The following is a 21,537-nucleotide window of genomic DNA, read 5'->3' as shown; positions in this document are numbered from 1 at the left end:
TTATTTTATTTTTTTATTTTGTTCCTGGTCTTAAGGCCAATTCACACTGCACTGACACACCAACCATATTACAGTACATCACTTCTCAGACATTCCACAACCTGACAAACATCTGTTGCTGTTGGTTGGCACTCGTTTTTGCCGACTGAACTGATGTTCAATCGATAAAAGAGCGTTGACCAACAGACACAGACGTTACACACTGATCTGACAACCTGACGAAGTGGCTGTTGCTGCCTGTCGGTTCAGTGTGAATTGTCTTTCTCTGTGCCCAGTCATGTGCTCTTCCGAAGAAAGGTCGCTCAGTTGGGGAAAATGTTAACTGACTGCCAAGTAATTATTTAGACATTTGTTACTGTTACTGTTGTTTGTAGGGCAGATTTTCTGAAATGTTGCCAATAGTCAATGCTGATTAACACTATTGTACTAAATGTTACAGTAATAATAACAATTTTACTATTACTGTAACATTTAGTACAATAGTGTTAATCAGCATATATGTCAAAAAAGATGCTTTAACAATTGGCATATGTGTAGATTCTCTCAAAACTGAAAAGGATTAGTTCACCCAAAAATTACTCACCCTCATGTCTTTCCAAACCCATAGGACCTTCATTCATTTTTGAAACACAAAGTGAGATTTTTAATGAAACCTGAGAGATTTCTGTCCCAGATTTTGTTTAAAGGGGTCATGAACTGTTGTTTTGTTTCCTGGGGTGCACTTATAATATTAGTATACTTTTTACATCCAAAATTGTCATAACTTCCTACCCTGATTTTAGCCCTCTGATTTGAGCGTTCTGTTTTAAGGGGCGTGTCTGCTGTGTGACTTCAGCGCCCACTGCTGTGATTGGCTAACATCTTTCCATTTGAAGTATCTAAATATTACTCTCTCAAACACTTTTAGCACGTTTTTACTATTACAGCTCTCAAGGTTAACCAATCAGGTGAAGTGTTGATAATAGCATTATAGATTTATAGCATTTAGATCTATAGCATTATATTTAGATCGTGGCATGAAAGGTTGCAGAGATGAACATTGTAGCCGATCACAGACATGTTGTTGAGCTCATGAAAGCAGTGATCTCGTCATTACAACTCAATTTCTGCACACTACGAATGATTTCATCATAACTAACAGTGCAAACGCGATGTGACTAAGAGATTCATTGAATAAAAGGGGAGTTTTGGTGTGAATCCAGAACTCAGTCACTGATAAACTCGCGCTGTTTGATTGACAGCTCCAGCGATTGTAAAAGGAGCGCTCTTTGATTGCTTTCTATATATAATTTAATCGCCGTTTAAATAACAGATTATTTTCATCCCACTAAGAGAAACAACATGAAGTTGAGCGTTTAGTCACTGGTTTGATTTACTGACACAGACAATGATCATCTGACTGTACATGAATCATTAATATCAGATCAGGCATTAGAATTAACACAGTTACTGACATGTTGTTGCATTACTGTCACATCCATATCGTAAAAGTCTATTTGCAAAGCCTGCGTTTACCAATACGAGAATGGCTGTAAGCGATGCAACTGATGCCGTAGGGTCACATGACGGTGACAACATGGTGGATGTAGTGTGTCTGAATTTCATTCATGGTACATACACTCATACTATATAGAACATACATTTTTTTTTAATACATTCGCAAAGTAAGTTTCAAACCAAATGCATTACCTACTGTATAGCACACCATTTTGGACACAGCGTTGTATTCTGCTTGATTTATAAAGACATTGTAAAAGTAATATATATGAACTTGTTTGGTGAAATAGAATAGACTTTCAATGACGGGACAGAAAACTCAGGTTTCATTCAAAATATCTTTGTGTTTCAAAGATGAACAAAGGTCAAATGGCTTTGGAATGACATGAGGGCAAGTAAATGATGACAGAATTTACACTTTGGGGTGAACTAACCCTTTAACTTGGCCCTCAGCCTTTCCATCCCAGTACTGTCGGCAGAGTTTCTGGAGAGGAATAATCCTCCACAATCTACTAACGTGATAAATCAAGTTTTTTTTTTTTTTTTTTTTTTTTTTTTTTTTTTTTTTTTTGGTCCTTCTGAAATATCAGATTAGGGGTAAAATGTGTTTTAAATGCAATTTCATGTTGACTTCATGTTTTCTGATTCTTTATTCATGTTGACGTGCAGGAGGGTCAGAACGAGCTGAGGGAGATGACCGCTGCCTCACTGGACAAGCTGCTGGAGGGTCACAGTGCCCTACAGCTCCAGCAGGGGGCGCTAAAGGAAGGGCAGGAGCAGCTAGATGCATCTATCAGTGATAATCTGCAGAGGTTGGCGCAGGAGAAGGCTCTCATCAGCACCGGGCAGCAGCTGGTGGCTCAATTAATCCAGGGCATCACACAGAGAATGGGTCAGATGCACTTTCTTCAAGGACTTTCAGTGTTTAAAATGTATTCATAGTGACTTGGTTCATGCTCTCTGCACAGTTATGTTTGACTGTTATAGAGCGTTTCATCTGTGTTGCACGTTTACAGAGAATGTAAGTGGCCAGCTGAAGGATCAGACTGCAGAAGTGCAGGAAGGACATCAGGCGATTCTTGATGACCTGGCTGTGGTCCGAGGAAGTGCTCAGGACATCTACCATAAAATGGGTGATTACTCTCCAATGATAAACTACCTGTCAAAAGTTTGGACCATTTAAAAAAAAAAAAAAAAAAATAAAAAAAATATATGTTATAGCGCCCTATTTACACCTGATATTAAGATGCGTCTTGGTCGATCGGATCACAAGTAGACAAGGAAGACATTCCCGTTTACACCTGGTCTTTTGATCTGTCTCTTTTGTCTGCTTTCAACCACTTCTGTCCTGACTTCTTTGAGGGGAGGGTCTATGGGCGAGGAAACGTATGGGTTTTTTCAGAGATGACGGAAAAACTCACGGGGAGCAGCAGCTTTTGTTTCTGCTCTGATAGACGCAAGACTGGCCGAGTGCATGTTAGAAATCAGGAATGGTGAGAACATTGTGCTTTGTATGTTTTTCATCTTCAAACCAAATTTTGGTCTTCAGCTGACAACGTTTAGCCATCTGGCTAGCGCTCTTCCCATAATGTTTATTCATTAGGTCAGTAGGTGGAGAGTAGATGGTCTTTTGTGGCTGTTTGAATGAGCGTTTCCAATCCGCACAAATACATTTGACTACTTCTGGAAGTGGTCAAAAGTGGACAAGCTCAAAATATTTTACAATATTTTACAAAATATTTTTAATATTTTAGGGCTGGAAGATTAAAATCTCGGTTAAATGGACTTTTTTTTTTTTTTTTTTTTTGGCCCTCATAGTTCACTGACAAGGTTGCACTCAGCACTCCAGATCTTGCCAGTAGTACACGATGACATCAGATTTTGTGACGTTGCTCCGACTTTGCTTTTCAAACCGGTAGACATAAATCGCTCAGAAAAATGCAAAAATAACTACTTTCAACTTTTAAATAAAATTGAGTACCTTTAGTGTTTTCAATGATGTTCAGCCTATACATATCTGTTTACATCTCAAAAAAAAAAGTGTTCTGGGGTTTCATGACCCTTTGAGCTTACATGTGGAGGACAAAATCTAGCAGGAACTGGAAAGCCGCACACAGTCCTACATCGCCGGACTTGATCTTCATGGTACTTTAGACCGTGATGGAAACGCAGACAGCAACCGGACAAAATGTCCTTTAAACCATCTTAGTAGTTCCCTAGAGATCTCTCAGAACAACCCAGCAACAACCTATAGCACTGTACTGGCAAAAATCAGGAACAAGTTAGCTCTGTCTTGGCAACTAGGCTAAAATGATCCTGTTTGTGCTTATCCCATGATCCAGAGCTCAATCTGAACGGCTTCCTCCAGCAGCAGAACGCTACGGCTCACTTCTACTCTGAGCTCACCAGTAAGCTGGAGCGTATGAACGGAACTCTGGGATACATGCTGACGTATTTGGACAATATGCAGAATCGACTGGAGGACAGACTGCATATGATCCAAGGCTATCTTGGCTGGGCAGGTACTTGTTGTTCATTCATTTGTTCACAACCTGAACAATAATAATATTTGAATATGTTTTGGATAATGTTTAATTGTCTTTGTAGGCCTGAGCCTGCGTGCTCTGTGGACGTGTGTGATGCACGCTGGGTACTTCCTGTTGTGTGCGGTGCTGCTGTCGTTCCTGCAGTGTGCGACGTTCTCCCGCATCTCTCTGCTCCTCACCGTACCGATCAACGCCATTGCAGAGATCAACCAGCAGTCTGCGCTGGACTTGGTCTCGCTCACTCTGCTGTTGTTCACACTATCATTAGGTACTGTATCTGTACTGAAAACGGTGTCGTTTCTGCACCGCTTCTGACAGCATATGAAATTAGTCAAGTGCTTTTATACTTTTCAGGACATTTACTTTGCTGAAGTAAATACTAATATATAGAAGATGTACAGTGTCATATGTACAAAACACCATAATGGTAACACATATGACACTAAAGTAATGCAATAAACATTAATTAAACAACATAAGATGTAACATAACCCTAATGTACACAACTGATAACAAAAAACTAAGAAGAAACAATTAATTAAATTAAAAACCACAGGGAATTCTGGGAATGTCAATGTATGGTTTTTGTCTATAAATTTATGTTTTGTTAAATTTTACTTGCAAAAATAGTACATTTAACTGTAAAATTACACAATGTAATGTAAAATTTATTACGGTTTTAGATAAAACTGTTATACAGAGTTATATGAAAAGTTTTATAGCGTTTGCCATGTAGATGATGCCCAATTTCGCTAGCTGAGCAGAAATACATAATCATGTTTTTCTTTGTCCCTTCAAAGTCACGTTTGATTTACTCTTTAGCGTAAAGGTTGAGAAGTGCCTGGACTTTGGCGTTGGTCCATCTGTCGCTTTTTTCCATGTTTGTGGAGTAAATATATAGGCTAAAAACAGTGTTTAGCACATTCTGATTTTGCCAAGATTGATGCATTTCTGGCTCAAAATATTTAGCTGTATTTAGAACAATATTCCTGTCTGAAATATAATCCTAATCAAACATAACCCATAAGTTATATCTAAAATATTTTCCCTAAAATCTATTTATCATCTTTTTCTTTCTTTCTTTGAGGTAAATTTGTGTTGTTCCAAAAAAGACACTTGGAGATTCCAAGGACACAAGATAACCATATGATATAATGAGTCCATATTATTCACCATCCCAAAGTGCACAAAATATTATAAATTGTAAGAATTTTAAATCTTAAAGATGTTACGTTTGCAGCTGTTGTCACTCTGAACAACAATCAATTACTGTATTTGTATTATTGTAAGGGAAGGTTTTAGGGTTGGGGTAGTTGTAGAGGTTAATAAAACAACCCAAGTAGCAAATTTAATTTATAATTTTATGGCGAGATTTTGCGTCTCTTCCAGCCATAGCTGTATCCCTTCTATCCACAACTCTATACCAGCCGCACTGAGCCGACTGCATATTGATACTAACACTCACCAGGTGTTAACTTCGCCACCATAGTCAAATGCCATGTTAACAGTTAGTTTTGACATGCCTGGTTTTTTGCATTAATAATAATGGAATCACATTCAAGGTTGACAAGTCTGGCATTTTCTTGTGTAATTGGGCCACTTATAAACTTTATTTTAACTTTTTAACAACAAATGAACACAAATTAAGATATTTTTGTTGAAATCCGATGGCTCAGTGAGGCCTGCATAGCCAGCAATGACATTTCCTCTGTCAAGATCCATTAATGCACTAAAAACATATTTAAATCAGTTCATGTGAGTGCAGTGGTTCAATATTAATATTATAAAGCCACAAGAATATTTTTGGTGCGGCAAAAAAATAAAAAATAAATAACGACTTATAAAGTGATGGCCAATTTCAAAACACTGCTTCAGGAAGCTTCGGAGCGTTATGATTCTTCTGTGTTGAATCATGATTCGAATCGTGCGTCAAAGTGCTGAAATCACATTACTTTGGTGCGCTGATTCGACACAAAAGATTCATAACGCTCCGGAGCTTCCTGAAGCAGTGTTTTGAAATTGGCCATCACTTTATAAGTCGTTATTTATTTTTTATTTTAGCAGTTTTTTTTTTTTTTTTTTTTTTTTTTTTTGGCACACCAAAAATATTTTCGTCGCTTTATAATATTAATATTGAATCACTGAACTCGCATGAACTGATTTAAAGGTTTTTAGTACATTAATGGATCTTAAGAGAGGAAATGTCATTGCTGGCTATGGAGGCCTCACTGAGCCATCGGATTTCAACAAAAATATCTTAATTTTTGTTCTGAAAAATTGGTTATTCACGGGGTGTGGAACGACATGAGGGTGAGTAATAAATGATAGCATTTTTGGGTGAACTAACCCTTTAAAGGTTTGATACAAGTATTTCAATACAAACATTTTAGTTAAATATAATTTATGCAATATTTTATATTCCACCAATGGTAGAACTGTGTTAAATGTTTTGTGAAGGAGCCTTTGCGCTGTGTTTATAATCACTACGAAATGGTGGTTTTCAGTTTGCATAATAGTGACAGTAAAATCTGTATTTCAGGTAAGGAAGTGGCATGTTTTGATATTTGAGATATGGTCTTTGGTCTATTTTTGATTGGCCATTGGGCTAGTTTTGTTACACAGAACTGGCAACCCTGACTGTGTGCCTAATGTACGACTGCTGGATGTCTTTATCTTGATTACAGTTGTCATCCATCAAAACAGTGGACTGAAAACTTGTCTGGAGTTTACCGGTTTAAAATGATCTGGTTTCCACCACCATGTGGAATATTAGGAGCTCCGTAGGTCTCAGAGACACTAAAACATAAGTGTCTCTTGTCCCAAAAAATACATAATCCAGTTCCAATGTTGGGAGAAGTTATTTAAATTGATTGAACCAGATTGTTTAGACTCTTTGCCAAATCAGCCATTCCAGGATAATATTGATTGATTAACCAACCTCAGAGGTCGAAACTTTTAATATTTGTCAATTACATTTTTAGCTACTTCGGAGATCATGTGAATAACACACATCTGCCATTGGTTGAGCTAATGTTGCTGTTTTGGGCTGCTCTAGATACTCAAATAATCAGAGCAACAATTTAAAGTATTTACAGTTATGTTGAGGTGAATTAATCTACAAATGACCTGTAGTTACACATTAAACTAGAAAGAAGACAGCAAGTTCAACATGTTTCAACTTTAAATGCATGAAGATTTTTACAACACTTCTCATGTGTTCATGACTGTCCTCTTGACCTTCTTGTTCTTGTGATCCAGGTCGCTGGTTTGTGCTTCAGGTGCTTTGGGCGTTGTCTAAAATGAAGGGCCAGACCTGCAGCCCTCCTCCTCCTCTCCTTATGGGCCCCACTGAAGAGAAGACCCCAGAGAAAGAGAGCCAGTCGACGGAGCGCTGCCCGGAGTCCTCGTCCACTCCTGTCCCGTGAGTCTAGGATCGCAAAAGGGAGTGATGAAACAAAATGTCAACTATAGCAACAGCCGTCTCTTTCCTTTCAAAACCAATTCACCCTTAACATGCTGTTGTAAGTCTGTTTTATTTATTACTATTTTATATTACAGCTAATTGTTTTTGTGTGCGTGTGTTTGTTCTCATTGTAGAAATGACCCAGACTGTGATTTGGAGGTGGAGAGCTTCATGATGGGTATTTTCCTCTTGTCTGTCTTATTCCATATTTTCACAGCCACTGTCTGATAATTAATTTAATCATAATTAGGGTTAGACAGGGTTTTTACAATCAAATTTAAGACTTTAAACTTTTAAGACCCGCACAAATAAAGTTAAAGATAAAAAGTCTTAATGTCTATATAGAACAAACCCATACAATCTCAAAATAAATCATGCATCTCAGATTCTTTTGCTTAATCAAGCTGGGGCGCACATTCAACTGCAAAACAGGGCAACTGCAAGAAAATTATTCTAAATGCATATAGATCTTAGTGTGTGCAATTCATCTGAGCATATTGTCTTATGGTTTAATATTTAAACCTTCCGTTCGAGACAACAGACTTCTGTCTGGTGATATATGCAGGACTTTTTTCAATCGTCTAGTTCGTTTAAACCCCACCCCTAGAAGCATATGTTCATCTACTTCCACTTGAATGCCACGCCCACATCTCAACAGCCAATCAACAACAAGTAATGCATAGAACCAAGTCCCTGACTTACATTTTTTTTTTTTACTTCATTGATAATGCATTACATTCGGATGTATGTCACAGAACAAAAATAAATAAATAAATAAAAAAACAATCTGTCACTTCTTCAGTTCAATTGTAACTTAAAATACAAAGACATTTCAATAAGACTTTTTTTTTTTCTTTGAAATGTTTGTAGAGAATTATTGTGCTAAAATTACTAGTAAAATGTATATATTGAATGTTAAACAATGTTCTTAGTCTTTCCTTCCTGTGACGGGCAGCCCAGGGAAAAAACACAAGTGTTTATATTGAGAGAAATACCAGTTACACTTAAAATATAAAAATACAGTAATATTCAGAAAAGGTTTTAATTCATTTATTTTTAATTATAAACAAGCCTGAAATAACTCTTATTTTGAAATATATCTGCTTCTCTACTTCCAGCTGCACATTCAAAAAGTTTAGAAAGCTAAAATATGCACTTAAACCCCCAATTAAACACACCTGATCCAGCTAATCAAAGTCTAATTAAGCACACTAAAAACTTCCGGGCAGGTGTGTTGAGGCATGTTGGAGCTAAACTCTGCAACTCGTGATTGCTTTTTTCCATTTCTGCCATTTTTAAAAGCTCTTAAAAGAGACTTGTTATACCATTTTGGCCTAAATTTTATCAAACTGAAGACACAAAGATGCCATGTAATTTTCACCGCTAGAGGTCAGTTATTCAAAACAAAGGCATAGCTAATGTATTAAAGATGTATCCACATCACTGTAGTATGAAGCAGGGTGTTGCTGAGAGCTGCTGGAGCGATGGCTAATGAGAGACGAGCGCTACACGCATTTCGGGTGCAGCGGAGCTTTTATTGTGCCACAGTCACTGCTTCCACTTCTTCCGGTCATGAGTATCTGGGGTATCACAGTGCTGTTTTATCATATTAGATACATTTGAGTGTTGAAAGTTGTTATAATGCTACTCTGAGCATTCGCTCAGCGGCTACTATGTTACTTGTTGCACACTGCAGTAGCTAGATCAATATTGGGCATGGTAAAACATGGTATTCACGGTAAATCAAGAAGATGAGATTCAAACGATAAGACTTAAAGTGCTGAGCTATATAACAATTAGTTTTCAGTCTATAAATGTGTATGCAAACAGTTGTTCCCTTGTCTAATAAAACATAAAAAGAAACCATGGAAACACCAAAGACGCTTTAATATTTTAAGACTTTAAGGGCCAAATTTACTCACACATGCCTTTTGCAGGAGTTTGCCTTTCAGACACAAAATTTATGGGAGGATAGTATTTAAATGTTTGCGCTAGTCAATTTATTGCATGTCTTAAACCGGACGCTAATTTGTGCTTCTCTTGCTAGATCGAGTTGGAAATGATCCGGCTGTGTCTGTGCTTTAATGTGCACGTCGTCAGTAGATCACCCACATAACTTTCCACTCCCATCAGCACTTTTATGGGATTGCACTCTTACACTAATTTGCAATATATATATATATATATATATATATATATATATATATATATATATATATATATATATATATATATATATATATATATATATATATATATATATATATATATATATATATATATATATATATATTTTTTTTTTTTTTTTTTTTTTTTTTTTTTTTTTTTGGGAAATCTGGCCTCAAGGACCTCCGAAAGCCTGTTAAATATTTGAATGAACAAAACTCTAAAGTGATTTTGTGAACTAACCTGTCCTGCACCAGACATGTGATTTATCAAAACATTTGTTGAGAGTAGAAGTGCCGGCTGTTGCCAAAAAAAAAAAAAAAAAGCTAAGGGTGTGTTCACACTTGGCAGGTTTGGTTTGGCTAAAACGAACTCTGGTGCGAATGCTCTGTTAGTGTGGTTCATTTGAATAAGTGTGAACACTACCATCCGAACACTGGTGCACACCAAACAAGCGGACAGAGATGTGTCTCAGTCCACTTCCAAATTAACTCTACAGAATCCTCAAGCATACCTGGTTCTTCTTGTCATAGTCATGAAGTTTATTACAGTTCAGTACAGGCTTTGGAAATGCCATCTCCTTGAAGCAGATCTTTGTTTGTGTGTGACGGAGGAATTCTTGCCGCAGAAACTCTTCACAAGTTCTCAGCTTTTAAAAATACAATCATATTATTATGCACATTTAGCCCAGAACACAGCATGATTTATACCACATATTAGATTTGATCTCCCACCTCCAAAAAATCACGATTCCTGATTGTCACTCCCACAACTTTTGCCGTTGCCATTGACCTGGCATAGTAAGCAACCAAAGAAACTCCACATAGCAATGCTCTAAAACCCCTCAGAATACATTTGTAACTGGCAGACAACCACACACACAATGGGGTGTTTTTTTTTTTTTCCCTCACAGACCATACTTGCATGTTTCTTCAGAAAGTGTTAACCGTCGATCTTCATGCTGTAGGTGATCCATGCATCCTGGCCATGTCTCCAGCTCAGTCTCATGGACCTCCAAAGTTCAGTCATCTAACAGGAACACCCAACCATTCAACCCCCAGACTCAAGAATCGCCACAGCATCGCAGGGGTAAGTAGTTGTATATTGAGACCATGTTTATTTTAAAAGTGGACACGAATGGATGAATGAATAAATCAATCACTTCCTAGCGCAGTGTTTTTTTTTTTTTTTTTGCTATAATTTGATGGTTTGGAAACTGCAAAACTGTTCTTGAAGTCATTATCTGGTTAGCAGGCAGTGCTGGAGAATGTTCCTCAGAGGAACCTAGGAGGAGTGTTGGAGACCATGAATCACTCACGAAGCTCAAGCCCCAACCATTCATTTGCCAGCAACAGGTAATCTTCATTGAAGGCTTAAATGGGACTTATTATGCACCATTTTACAAGATAGATAAACAAGATAAGTCTCTGATGTCCCCAGAGTGTGTATGTGAAGTTTTAGCTCGAAATACCGCACAGATAACTTTTTATAGCATGTTAAAATTGCCACTTTTACTGGTTGAGCAAAAACAAGCTGTTTCAGCGTGGGCCCTTTAAATGCAAATGAGCTGCTGCGATTGGCCTAAGAGGGTGGAGCTTCAAGAGCTAATTCTCCAGTGACAGGGTTCAGTCGGGACACACTATAATGTCAGAAACTGCGAATATATACTGCATGGAGATAGAACAGGTATAGTTTAGTTAAATTACGGTTATAACTTATATTGTCGTCTTGTTTTTATCCACTATATTAGTACAGACCTGTTGTACCTTCCGAATGATGGCCAAAACTGTACAGATGAGTTTTATGACGTACAATACTTCAAACAAAAGATGAAGAGTCTGTTTGTACTCTAGAAAATCACTGTAAGAGCTTAATAAAACAGTGCAAGTGTGCATTAAAATATTATTAATACCATAAACACACACACTCTCTTTCTCTCTCTCTCTCTCTCTCTCTCTCTCTCTCTCTCTCTCTCTCTCTCCCTTGTATTATCATCAACATACACAGCGAAGTACACAGAAACACTCGTTACAACTAACAGTAAACAAATATATAAAGACCTTATGCCTTTCGGGTGGTGCTTAATAAACTTTATACCTGTAAATCAACTCAGATGAACTATAATAAAGTGCTCTCACCTTCATTATTGCCGTATCCAGTATCACTCTGGAGACTGTAAGCTGGATCACGAACAGTTTATATATCCTTGAGTAGCACATTTTTAGCACAGTCTCTGTTTTGTATTGTCTCTTTGTATTGATATTCACTGAGCAGTGAGGTGTGAAATGATTCACGCAGACAAACGAATTTCGACAGAACTGAGGGAGCATTTTCCTGGAAAACCAAGTTAATCCACCTCGTTTTCAGCAGCTCAGATTTAGGGAGTAAATGGAGAGAGCTATGTGGATTAATCCATCCAGCTACAGAACATCTAAAACGCTTGGGAGATGTTCTCGTCAGTGCAGCAATGGCGGACTGTGTAAACTTGCTGTGAACTCGCTCAGGGCGGTTCTGTGTTAAAACAACAGTGTCTGTCAACATTCATAGGCGGGGCCTGTGGCTAATGTGACGTCACACTGCCAGGGATCTGGAAACGGCTTGTTCTGAGACACTGCTTATGATTTATGGGGATTACAAAAAAAAGGGGTGGATTTTTATCACTATAGGGTGGTTGTGTACACACACTGCCAACACACATTTATAGCCAAACACCATGCAAAAGTGAATTTTGCACAATAGGTCTCCTTTGAAGTCAACATAAACTTAAAATTGACCATGTCTGCAGAATAAAGCGAGGGCAAATGTGAATGGATTTATAGGAATTCAATATTTTGGATAAATCTTTGGTCTTGCTATGGATAGGCATTAATTATATTTTATTTTTTGTTTTTTTTTGGGGTGAAGTTCTTTTTCAGGTCGCTCACTCTGCTGCGGTGTCACTCGGTTGGGTCAGCCGTGTAAAAAGAGGGCTGTGGTGGGTCAGGACTACTGTAGGGTACATGAAGGTGGCCACAGCTCCTACAGTCGACTCTGAAATGGATTCCAAAACTTTATAACTGACTTCTTTCTTCAGAAGGATTTGGAGAATCTACACTGCACTTTTCTCTTTACTTTCTTAACTATTTTATCATTCTAGTTTTTGTTTTTGGTCATGGTGGATTTTATTACATGTATGTTGTAGTGGAACTTTTAGATGTATTCTGCATTATTTATAATAAATTATGAAAAATAAAATTACAATGCACACTTTTTACTAAAATTTGCAAGTACTGCTAGATTTCAGCATGCTATTTGCAAATGCTTTATGTCCTACAAGCCTTTATTAAAGCCTTTTGGGAGAAATGGTGGAGTGTTTTCAGAGTGCATTTGCATGTCAAGTTGATTGACTGGAATGCTAACGGACGGCTCTCCTAAAGTATTAAAGACCCCTAGGAGAGTATGTATGGCCTGAAATCACCTGGTATTAACATGCGTCTCAAACGTGACTCCTGTGAACATTGTGATCAGATTATGTAAAAACTATTTGATACAATTTAAGATACAGAACTCACGATACAATACTATTGCAATACTTGAAGCCAAAGTAAAAGTTGTTGTTGTTTTTACTTTTAAGACATATGGTAAAAAGTTAAAAAATGCACTTGATTAAAATGTTAAATTTGGTATCAGGGGTGGGCTTGAATAAGCTTGAGTTGGTCCTTGTCCCCAGTGCACAAGTCAGTGATGATACCATATATTCATAATTCTGAAGCTGAGAGTACAGAATTATGTAGACACAAATGCACACTCTGTCACTACATATACTTAAAATAATGTAGGCCCTTTTTACTGGTAAAATCAGACATTTGGCATTACCACGACCCACAAGCGTTCCCCCATTGCATTATGCCTTATGTTTAACATTATATAAAGTAGTTTAAAGTACTGTCACTGAAGCTCTGCAAACTTTTTTTCCTCGCACAATAAAATGGCTATTTCCTGATTTAAAGGGTTAGTTCATCCAAAAATGAAAATTCTGTCTGTTTACTTACCTGTGGTGTTTTCATATATCACACATGCACATACATAGTGTTATTTTTAGTCAACATTAAACATGTTTAATGATACCTGTAATAACTTAGAAGTAATTTGTGAAACATAGAAAGGCAACAATAGACCAACTACTGCTTGAGTAACAATATTGTTGATTTACAAGTTGCTTTAAATTGTGTGTAAAATGTGCAAAATAAAATAAAAATAAAAAAAGCATGTGAGTCAAACTATACTAGAATATGTTTTAATATATCCTTAGCCGACTCCTATGTTTTCCACCAGACTCCTCACTCTCGGCTGGTTCCTGTCCCAGCCAGTACTCTGGGTTCAGGCCAAATTCCAGGCTTGGAGCTTTTCCGCTTTTTAGTTTAACTTTTATTTTGCCTCTGTCCCAACCATTTTGGAACATTGGAAATCTTTCCTTTGTACTTTTGTTAGTTAAATAAAGGTTCAAGAGAATTAACAGCTACACAAAATGTCCCCCAAAACACAATTATCTTTTTCTTCTCTGTATTTCACCTTCAGTGGCTGGTTTCCTAATCTAGTTTTCACTGAGTATTGTCTTTGTGACAAATTGCCTCTGTTCCTCTACTGGAATCTGGTTTTGATAAAAGTGTCTGCTAAATGCATAAATGTAACATGTTAACAAAAGTTAATGCAAGTTAATTGCATAATGTATAGGACCAATTTTAATTATAAATCAAATTCATATATGCTACAGCTGTACTTTTTCAAATCAATTCACTGAAAGCAGATACACTGTTGTTTACTGATATTAAAGTTAAACTTACCGAGTACCAATTTGTTAGTCATTGCTGTCGCTGGACAGCATGCTTATATTGTGTCCTATAATTTTATATACTATAACGTTGACCTATTTACTGCACCTTTTGCCACACAATGTAGATCATACACAAATATATGTATTTTATGTTGTTGTTTTTAATCAACTAGTCAGTCAGATATCTGACTGGCTGGTAATAGCAAAGTTAATATGGACAGTTTCTGAAAGGTGAATCAAGTACAACATTGAGCTTCAGTAATTGAGTAATTTGCATTATTAAAACAAACTTAAAAATGAATTGTTGGATCCTTAAAACCTTGTGTCCTCAATCTCACTCTAACCAGCCAAAGAAAGTTGGAAACCCTGATACTGTTAGTTTATGAATAAAATAACTCTATTGTTCAATCAGTTTTAAAAGCAAAATACTTTCAATTTAAGTTCAGTGGTGTTCAGAGTATGTTGTTTTGGGCAGAGAAGTTTTCTCAGTTTTGGTTCAGGGTTAAAGAGAGATTGTGAATGTTTGGTTTTATGTCTCAGACCTGCGCTTTTATGATTTACATTTCATTTTATCATATGATTTTATCCAAAGTGACTGACATTCAATTAGGATCTTAAGGGATCTATTAGGATTCAATTAGGATCTATACAGTCTTAAGGAGGCAATGACAAGATATGTTGCAACACAAAGTTTCAAACATTGTCCAGAACGGTACAAGCAGGGAGGGAAATAAGAAATAGTGATACAAATAAGTTGTATTTTAAGGAGAATTTTAATAAGCTAGGAGAAACATATGACAATTTACATCAGCTTATGACGTATTAACGTATATTTAACGTATAGTATTTTAACTTAAAAATTAAATAAATGAATACTTAAACGATGAAACGTACTTTATTATTACTATCATCTGCTGAGTGAAGATGAGGGCCAGACAGCAGAGTCACAGACACGGATTCTCCGGATGATGTTCGTGTGCTTCAAGCTGCCCAAAACAACAGCTCTATGAAAGCCTCTTCACGCCCCTCACTAATGCTGATTTCATTAAAGTTGCATTCAGACTGTTTTCTGAACACACAGCAGACGCGTTCAGGCTTATATCAACTTTTCAATAAAAACGAGGCATCAAATTTACACGCAGCTTTTCCCCGTGGCTGATGCTCGATTTGGATTTGGTCTGACGGAGGCAAAAGAAACATTTCCTCTCCGCGTATTTTAGTCTCCAGTGAAAGTTCAGAACCTCTGCTCGGTGCTCACTTTGTTTTTATTGCGACAAACTATTTTACCGCTCCAGTTTTGTCCCAAATGTAAGAGAAGAAAACACAATCGTGAAGGGCTCGTGGAGGCGCACAGACACCGAGCAGGGCGGGTTGAGTCTGTAAGGTTCTCATGTGTTATTTAAGAGCGCAGCGGCGCTCGAGCGCTGATCATTGCTGAAACCAGACAGCGTTTGAAAGACTGTAGATCTGATCCGAGAGAGAGATGGCAGAAACTGCTCCAGCCCCGGCTGCTGCCGCCCCGGCCAAAGCGCCCAAGAAGAAGTCAGCTGCGAAAGCCAAGAAAGCAGGTCCAGGCGTCGGTGAGCTCATCGTCAAAGCTGTGTCCGCATCCAAGGAGAGGAGCGGCGTGTCCCTCGCCGCTCTGAAGAAAGCTATCGCCGCCAGCGGCTACGACGTGGAGAAGAACAACTCTCGCGTCAAGATCGCCATCAAGAGCTTGGTGACTAAAGGCACTCTGGTGCAGGTCAAAGGGACCGGCGCTTCCGGCTCATTCAAGCTCAACAAGCAGAAAGCCGAGACCAAGAAGAAGCCGGCCAAGAAAGCGGCTCCTAAAGCGAAGAAGCCCGCGGCCAAGAAACCCGCTGCTGCCAAGAAGCCCAAGAAAGCGGCGGCAAAGAAGCCCGCCGCCAAGAAATCGCCCAAGAAGGCCAAGAAACCCGCCGCCACAGCCGCTAAGAAGGCGACCAAGAGCCCCAAGAAGGCAAAGAAGCCAGCAGCCGCTAAGAAAGCAGCCAAGAGCCCCAAAAAGGCCAAGGCGGCTAAACCTAAGGCGGCAAAGCCTAAAGCCGCCAAGCCTAAAAAGGCAGCCCCCAAAAATAAATAAAGTCTTTACAGTTTATCCTCAACGGCTCTTTTAAGAGCCACCCACTAACTCAAAGAAGAGCAAAACTCTGATGTTAATGATTTGATCTACAATTTTAATAGTTATGCAAGTAAATGATTTGAGAAAAAGCTTAATATTTGTTAGCATGCGTGTTCTTGGCACAGTATTTAAATCACAAAAAGCAGAGGGACATTTTACAGTGATTAACGTGAGAAAACGCTTAACATGGCTTAATACTTAGTTTTAAAAACTTAAATTCAGTATATACACCTGCAAGAGGACGAGCCCTGAGATAATGGTGGGCCTTGTTTACCCTTCCAGGTGGATGTGAAAAAAAGCTCGTTTCACAGAAAAGGCTTAAACTAGTCAAATCAAAATGTATGTTTGAGCTTTTTTAATTGAAAGTGACTTGTACTGACATGTCTTATAATATGTCAGCGCCATGCACACCAGTAATATTTTTTTCTCTCTCTAGTGAACATTTATAAAAGCTTATTTAAACTAAGGCCGAATCCTGGTTTAGTCTAAACTCTTGTATGTGAAACCGGGCCTTAATCTTGGTGAAGTAAATTATTTGTAAAGCTTGTTAAAATGTTGTTTCACCACTTTAGTTCAACTGACAATGTTTTACACATGCTAACTGTCTACTTAGAAATGCCGTAAACTACAATAGAGGTTATAAATATTTATTTATCTTAAACCTTAATAAACTACCTTACTTTATTGAGGTGTTTGTTACTGGTGTTTTTATCCAAATCTACCTAGCTTTTACCCAAAACCATCACCAAAAGGGGGTGGGTTTTGGAGATGTGTGTGTTGGAGGGAAGTTCAGTGATTGGCTTGAAATCTTAACAGACTGTCAACCAATGAGCGACGAGAACGTTCGCTTAAAGGCAGGACCTCGAAACTCAGTTTTTCATTCTTTCAGCGTCGTTTGAAAAAACAGTTGCAGCAAAAATTAACAATGAGTGGCAGAGGCAAAACTGGAGGCAAAGCCAGAGCTAAGGCTAAGACTCGCTCATCCAGGGCAGGACTGCAGTTCCCCGTCGGCCGTGTTCACAGGCTTCTCCGCAAAGGCAACTACGCCGAGCGCGTCGGTGCTGGTGCTCCTGTTTATCTGGCGGCTGTGCTCGAGTATCTTACCGCTGAGATCCTGGAGTTGGCTGGAAATGCCGCTCGGGACAACAAGAAGACCCGCATCATCCCCCGTCATCTGCAGCTGGCGGTGCGCAACGACGAAGAGTTGAACAAACTTCTGGGCGGAGTGACCATCGCTCAGGGTGGTGTGCTGCCCAACATCCAGGCTGTGCTGCTGCCCAAGAAGACCGAGAAACCCGCCAAGTCCAAATAAGCGGACTCAGTTTGTCTCCTTGAAACCCAAAGGCTCTTTTAAGAGCCACCCATTTTATCTGATAGAGAGCGCTTTTCTTTAACAGTTTAATAACACCATAAACCCTTGACTTAAAAAAAAAAAAAAAAAAAAGTTATATCAGGAAATGACCCATCGAAACCATTATTTGTACGATTGCTCCGCATGGACATTTACAAATGGCCTACAATAGTAGCAAGAACAGTGTTATTAACATGAAAATCACGTAACTTTGATAGAGATCGTTTTTTTTTTTTTTGTGCTTTTATACAGTGATTTTGTTCGAACCTGATATCAACAGAATCTTTAGGAATAAGATGAATATTTCATAAATAAAGCAACATGAGTATAAAGCCTCCGGGTGTGTTACACTGATGAGCAAAACCGAACAAAGCACATTGAGCGGGAAACCCTCTCCTTGTTTGAAAAGATGGAGCGCGCCGTCATTGGTTAGCAGTCATACGCATACGTCACAGATCAGCCAATCACAAGCCTCGGCACCCTCCCGACACTGTGAGCTCATGGCCTCGCAATGCCTTTAAAGCAGGCGTGTAAGACAGAGCAGCATTTCCAGCGCAAGCAGGATAGCGAAATTAATAGACTGCAGCAATGGCAAGAACCAAGCAGACCGCTCGTAAATCCACCGGTGGTAAAGCCCCGAGGAAGCAGCTCGCTACCAAAGCCGCCCGTAAGAGCGCTCCGGCCACCGGCGGCGTCAAGAAGCCCCATCGTTACAGGCCCGGGACCGTGGCTCTCCGAGAGATCCGCCGTTATCAGAAGTCCACCGAACTGCTGATCCGCAAACTGCCCTTCCAGCGGCTGGTCCGAGAAATCGCTCAGGACTTCAAGACGGATCTGCGCTTCCAGAGCTCCGCTGTCATGGCCCTGCAGGAGGCCAGCGAGGCTTATTTGGTCGGTCTGTTTGAGGACACCAACCTGTGCGCCATCCACGCCAAGAGGGTCACCATCATGCCCAAAGACATTCAGCTGGCCCGCCGTATCCGCGGAGAGCGCGCCTAAACCCGCATCAGCCACATCAAACCCCAAAGGCTCTTTTAAGAGCCACCAAAATTACACTGAACGATGAAATTTCCACTTTAACACTTAATAGGTGTCGAAAACTGCATTTAAAACCATCTGGGTCTTTCTCTTCATCGTAAGTTACCATTAGTAATAATGAGGGCAGAAAAAAATAACTTAATCGTTTTCAAAAGTGTTTTTTTTTTTTGTTTTTTTTAACTCTGTAGTGTGTGTGGTTATTTATTTATATATCCAAGACATTTTTAGGTTTCAGGCTTTTTTTATTTTTTATTCCAAACTTTGTATAAAGATGATTCTCAACTATGTGAAAGATATAACGGAATGATTTGATATAACATTTTGCTCTATGCAATATGTGTGTGTAAAATTGCCATAAACGTGTTTCCCATTATATACAATGTATTTACACGCCTTATGTAATGGAAATAAATATTATAACTGCAGTAATAATTGGCAAGATTTTCATATCTAAAATTTCAAAATATTGATATACAATTTATTTCCCTATTCACTTGTGTCTCCCAAAATGTGTAATAAACTCTGGCTGTTGATTGGAAGATTAGATGGGCTCCTTCCTCCCTAAATTATGTTTATAAACTTCACATAGTATTGAATGTCTGTATATTCAGCACTTACATACTGTAACCATACAGTAAGCCCAGGTCAAAGAAAACTAAATCAAAAGTATGTTACAGTACACTCAAACAGTTGGTTGATGTATAAGCCTGAACACCTTTTTTTTTTTTTTTTTTTTTTTTACTTTAAATATTAGGCAAAAAATATTGAGTTGTGTTGTACTGACTCTTGAATTTCCAAAAATATATGTGGTCTATCAGATTTTGTATTGGAAATTGGATTTATTCACCAATTTGTTGCATTTGTGCCTAAAATTGTCATATGATGTGACATAAAAGTTATATAAAATGAAAATGAGATATACTCTCCCAACGTAGCCAACTTCACCATATATCTTTATAATTTATATCTTAAGATTTAACTTTTTGGTGCAGATCCATTATATTTTGTATTATTTTTTCTAAATCATCATACAAAGTAAGACATCTCTCTTCAGCCTTTCCAGATATTTTAGATTAATTCTGACAAACCTAAATCTAACAAAATGCTTGTAACTGCTGACACTTTTGCTCCATTGACTTTTTTATGCATTTTACCAAAAATGTATTTTTATTGTCAGAATTCAAAGTGTCAAACCAAATGATATAGAGTCTCACTATATGACGAACTGCACCACACCAACATTTGTCAATGCAAAAAAGTGTATTTTATATGCATTCAACATTCAATTAATTCAATTAACATTAATAGGACTGAAAAATCATCAAACATACTAAGATCATTTTATTGTGTCATCTCTTTACTTGACATTTCTGCCTGACACAGACAAAAAATTGCATCTTTTAATATGCAAAGTATGGCAGACATGGTGAAATGTGGTTAAATTAAGTTTAAAATTGAAGAGCAATACATTAAAGGGTTAGTTCACCCAAAAATGAAAATTCTCTCATTTATTACTCACCCTCATGTCGTTCTACAGCTGTAAGACCTTCATTCGTCTTCAGAACACAAATTAAGATATTGTTCATGAAATCCGATGGCTCAGTGAGGCCTGCATTGACAGCAATGTCACTGTCACCTCTCAAGATCCATAAAGCTACTAAATGTAAAGCTACTATTTAAAACAGTTCATGTGACTACAGTGGTTCAACCTTAATATTATAAAGTGAAGAGAATACTTTTTGTGTGGCAAAAAAAAAAAAAAAAAAAAAAACGACTTTTCAACAATATCTAGTGATGGCCGATTTCAAAACACTGCTTCTGAGTTTTACAAATCTTTTGTTTTGAATCAGTGGTTCGGATCATGTATCAAACTGCTAAACTGCTGAAATCACGTGAATTTGGTGCTCTGAACCACTGATTCAATTCGTAAAGCTCCAAAGCAGTGTTTTGAAATCGTCTATCACTAGATATTGTTGAAAAGTCATTATTTATTTATTTATTTATTTTTTTTTTTGGCACACAAAACGTTTTCTCCTCACTTTATAATATTAAGGTTGAATCACTGTAGTCACATGAACTGATTTAAATATGTTTTGAGTACCTTTCTGGATCTTTAGAGGTTCGGTGACATTTCTGGCAATGGAGGCCTCACTGACTCATCAGATTTTTTCAAAAATATCTTAATTTGCATTACGAAGATGAACAAAGGTCTTACGCATGTGGAATGAAATGAGGGTGAGTAATAAATTATATTATTTTCATTTTTGGGTGAACTAACCCTTTAATTGGATGGGTAATTTAATGTTCACTATTAAATTATTTCAATATGTTTTGATTATTTATTTATCATTAAAAAAAGATGTATGTAATATTGTGTGACAAATGTTTCATATGGTATGACTTGGAAAAACGGTCACACCATAGGATACAGTGTCACACCATATGACATTTTACTCATTTAAGATAATCTCTTGATTAACTAAAAACAGCTATCACTTAGCATGTAAATTGCCACATGGC

The 21,537-nt window shown here is 37.8% G+C and overlaps 4 protein-coding genes across 8 annotated transcripts in view; all 4 read left to right on the top strand.

Moving 5' to 3' along the window:
• The window catches only part of bmb (brambleberry), a 130,808-nt gene that overhangs the window by 9,573 nt on the left and 99,698 nt on the right, over window positions 1–21,537 (top strand). Inside the window, exons 5-13 of one of the 5 annotated variants that reach the window (XM_048157513.1) lie at window positions 2,167–2,389; window positions 2,514–2,630; window positions 3,840–4,019; window positions 4,105–4,311; window positions 7,302–7,464; window positions 7,641–7,684; window positions 10,640–10,761; window positions 10,924–11,027; window positions 12,577–12,931. In XM_048157513.1, coding sequence (XP_048013470.1) covers window positions 2,167–2,389; window positions 2,514–2,630; window positions 3,840–4,019; window positions 4,105–4,311; window positions 7,302–7,464; window positions 7,641–7,684; window positions 10,640–10,761; window positions 10,924–11,027; window positions 12,577–12,706 — 1,290 coding nt within the window. In that variant the 3' untranslated portion in view covers window positions 12,707–12,931. Of the gene's footprint in view, window positions 1–2,166; window positions 2,390–2,513; window positions 2,631–3,839; window positions 4,020–4,104; window positions 4,312–7,301; window positions 7,465–7,640; window positions 7,685–10,585; window positions 10,762–10,923; window positions 11,028–12,576; window positions 12,932–21,537 lie in introns of those variants that run through there. The other 4 variants (XM_048157512.1, XM_048157511.1, XM_048157515.1 and 1 more) reach the window with 4 other exon arrangements.
• LOC125246652 (histone H1-like) lies at window positions 15,953–17,283 on the top strand. Its single transcript, XM_048157630.1, has one exon. The coding sequence runs from the start codon at window positions 15,969–15,971 to the stop codon at window positions 16,587–16,589; it is 621 nt and encodes a 206-aa protein (XP_048013587.1). The 5' UTR covers window positions 15,953–15,968; the 3' UTR covers window positions 16,590–17,283.
• On the top strand, window positions 17,507–17,989 carry LOC125246609 (histone H2A-like). Its single transcript, XM_048157585.1, has one exon. It carries the CDS (start codon window positions 17,554–17,556, stop codon window positions 17,938–17,940), a length of 387 nt encoding a protein of 128 aa, XP_048013542.1. The 5' UTR covers window positions 17,507–17,553; the 3' UTR covers window positions 17,941–17,989.
• LOC125246602 (histone H3) lies at window positions 18,489–19,556 on the top strand. The gene has a single exon (XM_048157579.1). It carries the CDS (start codon window positions 18,568–18,570, stop codon window positions 18,976–18,978), a length of 411 nt encoding a protein of 136 aa, XP_048013536.1. The 5' UTR covers window positions 18,489–18,567; the 3' UTR covers window positions 18,979–19,556.

The sequence above is a fragment of the Megalobrama amblycephala genome, linkage group LG15, assembly GCF_018812025.1.
Source record: "Megalobrama amblycephala isolate DHTTF-2021 linkage group LG15, ASM1881202v1, whole genome shotgun sequence".
NCBI classification, from domain to species: Eukaryota; Metazoa; Chordata; class Actinopteri; order Cypriniformes; family Xenocyprididae; genus Megalobrama; species Megalobrama amblycephala.
This window is presented reverse-complemented; position numbering and strand designations above follow the sequence as displayed.

Excerpts from the sequence above, each read along its gene's own strand:
- LOC125246652 (XM_048157630.1), top strand. The coding sequence starts at position 15,969 with ATGGCAGAAACTGCTCCAGCCCCGGCTGCTGCCGCCCCGGCCAAAGCG.
- LOC125246609 (XM_048157585.1), top strand. The coding sequence starts at position 17,554 with ATGAGTGGCAGAGGCAAAACTGGAGGCAAAGCCAGAGCTAAGGCTAAG.
- LOC125246602 (XM_048157579.1), top strand. The coding sequence starts at position 18,568 with ATGGCAAGAACCAAGCAGACCGCTCGTAAATCCACCGGTGGTAAAGCC.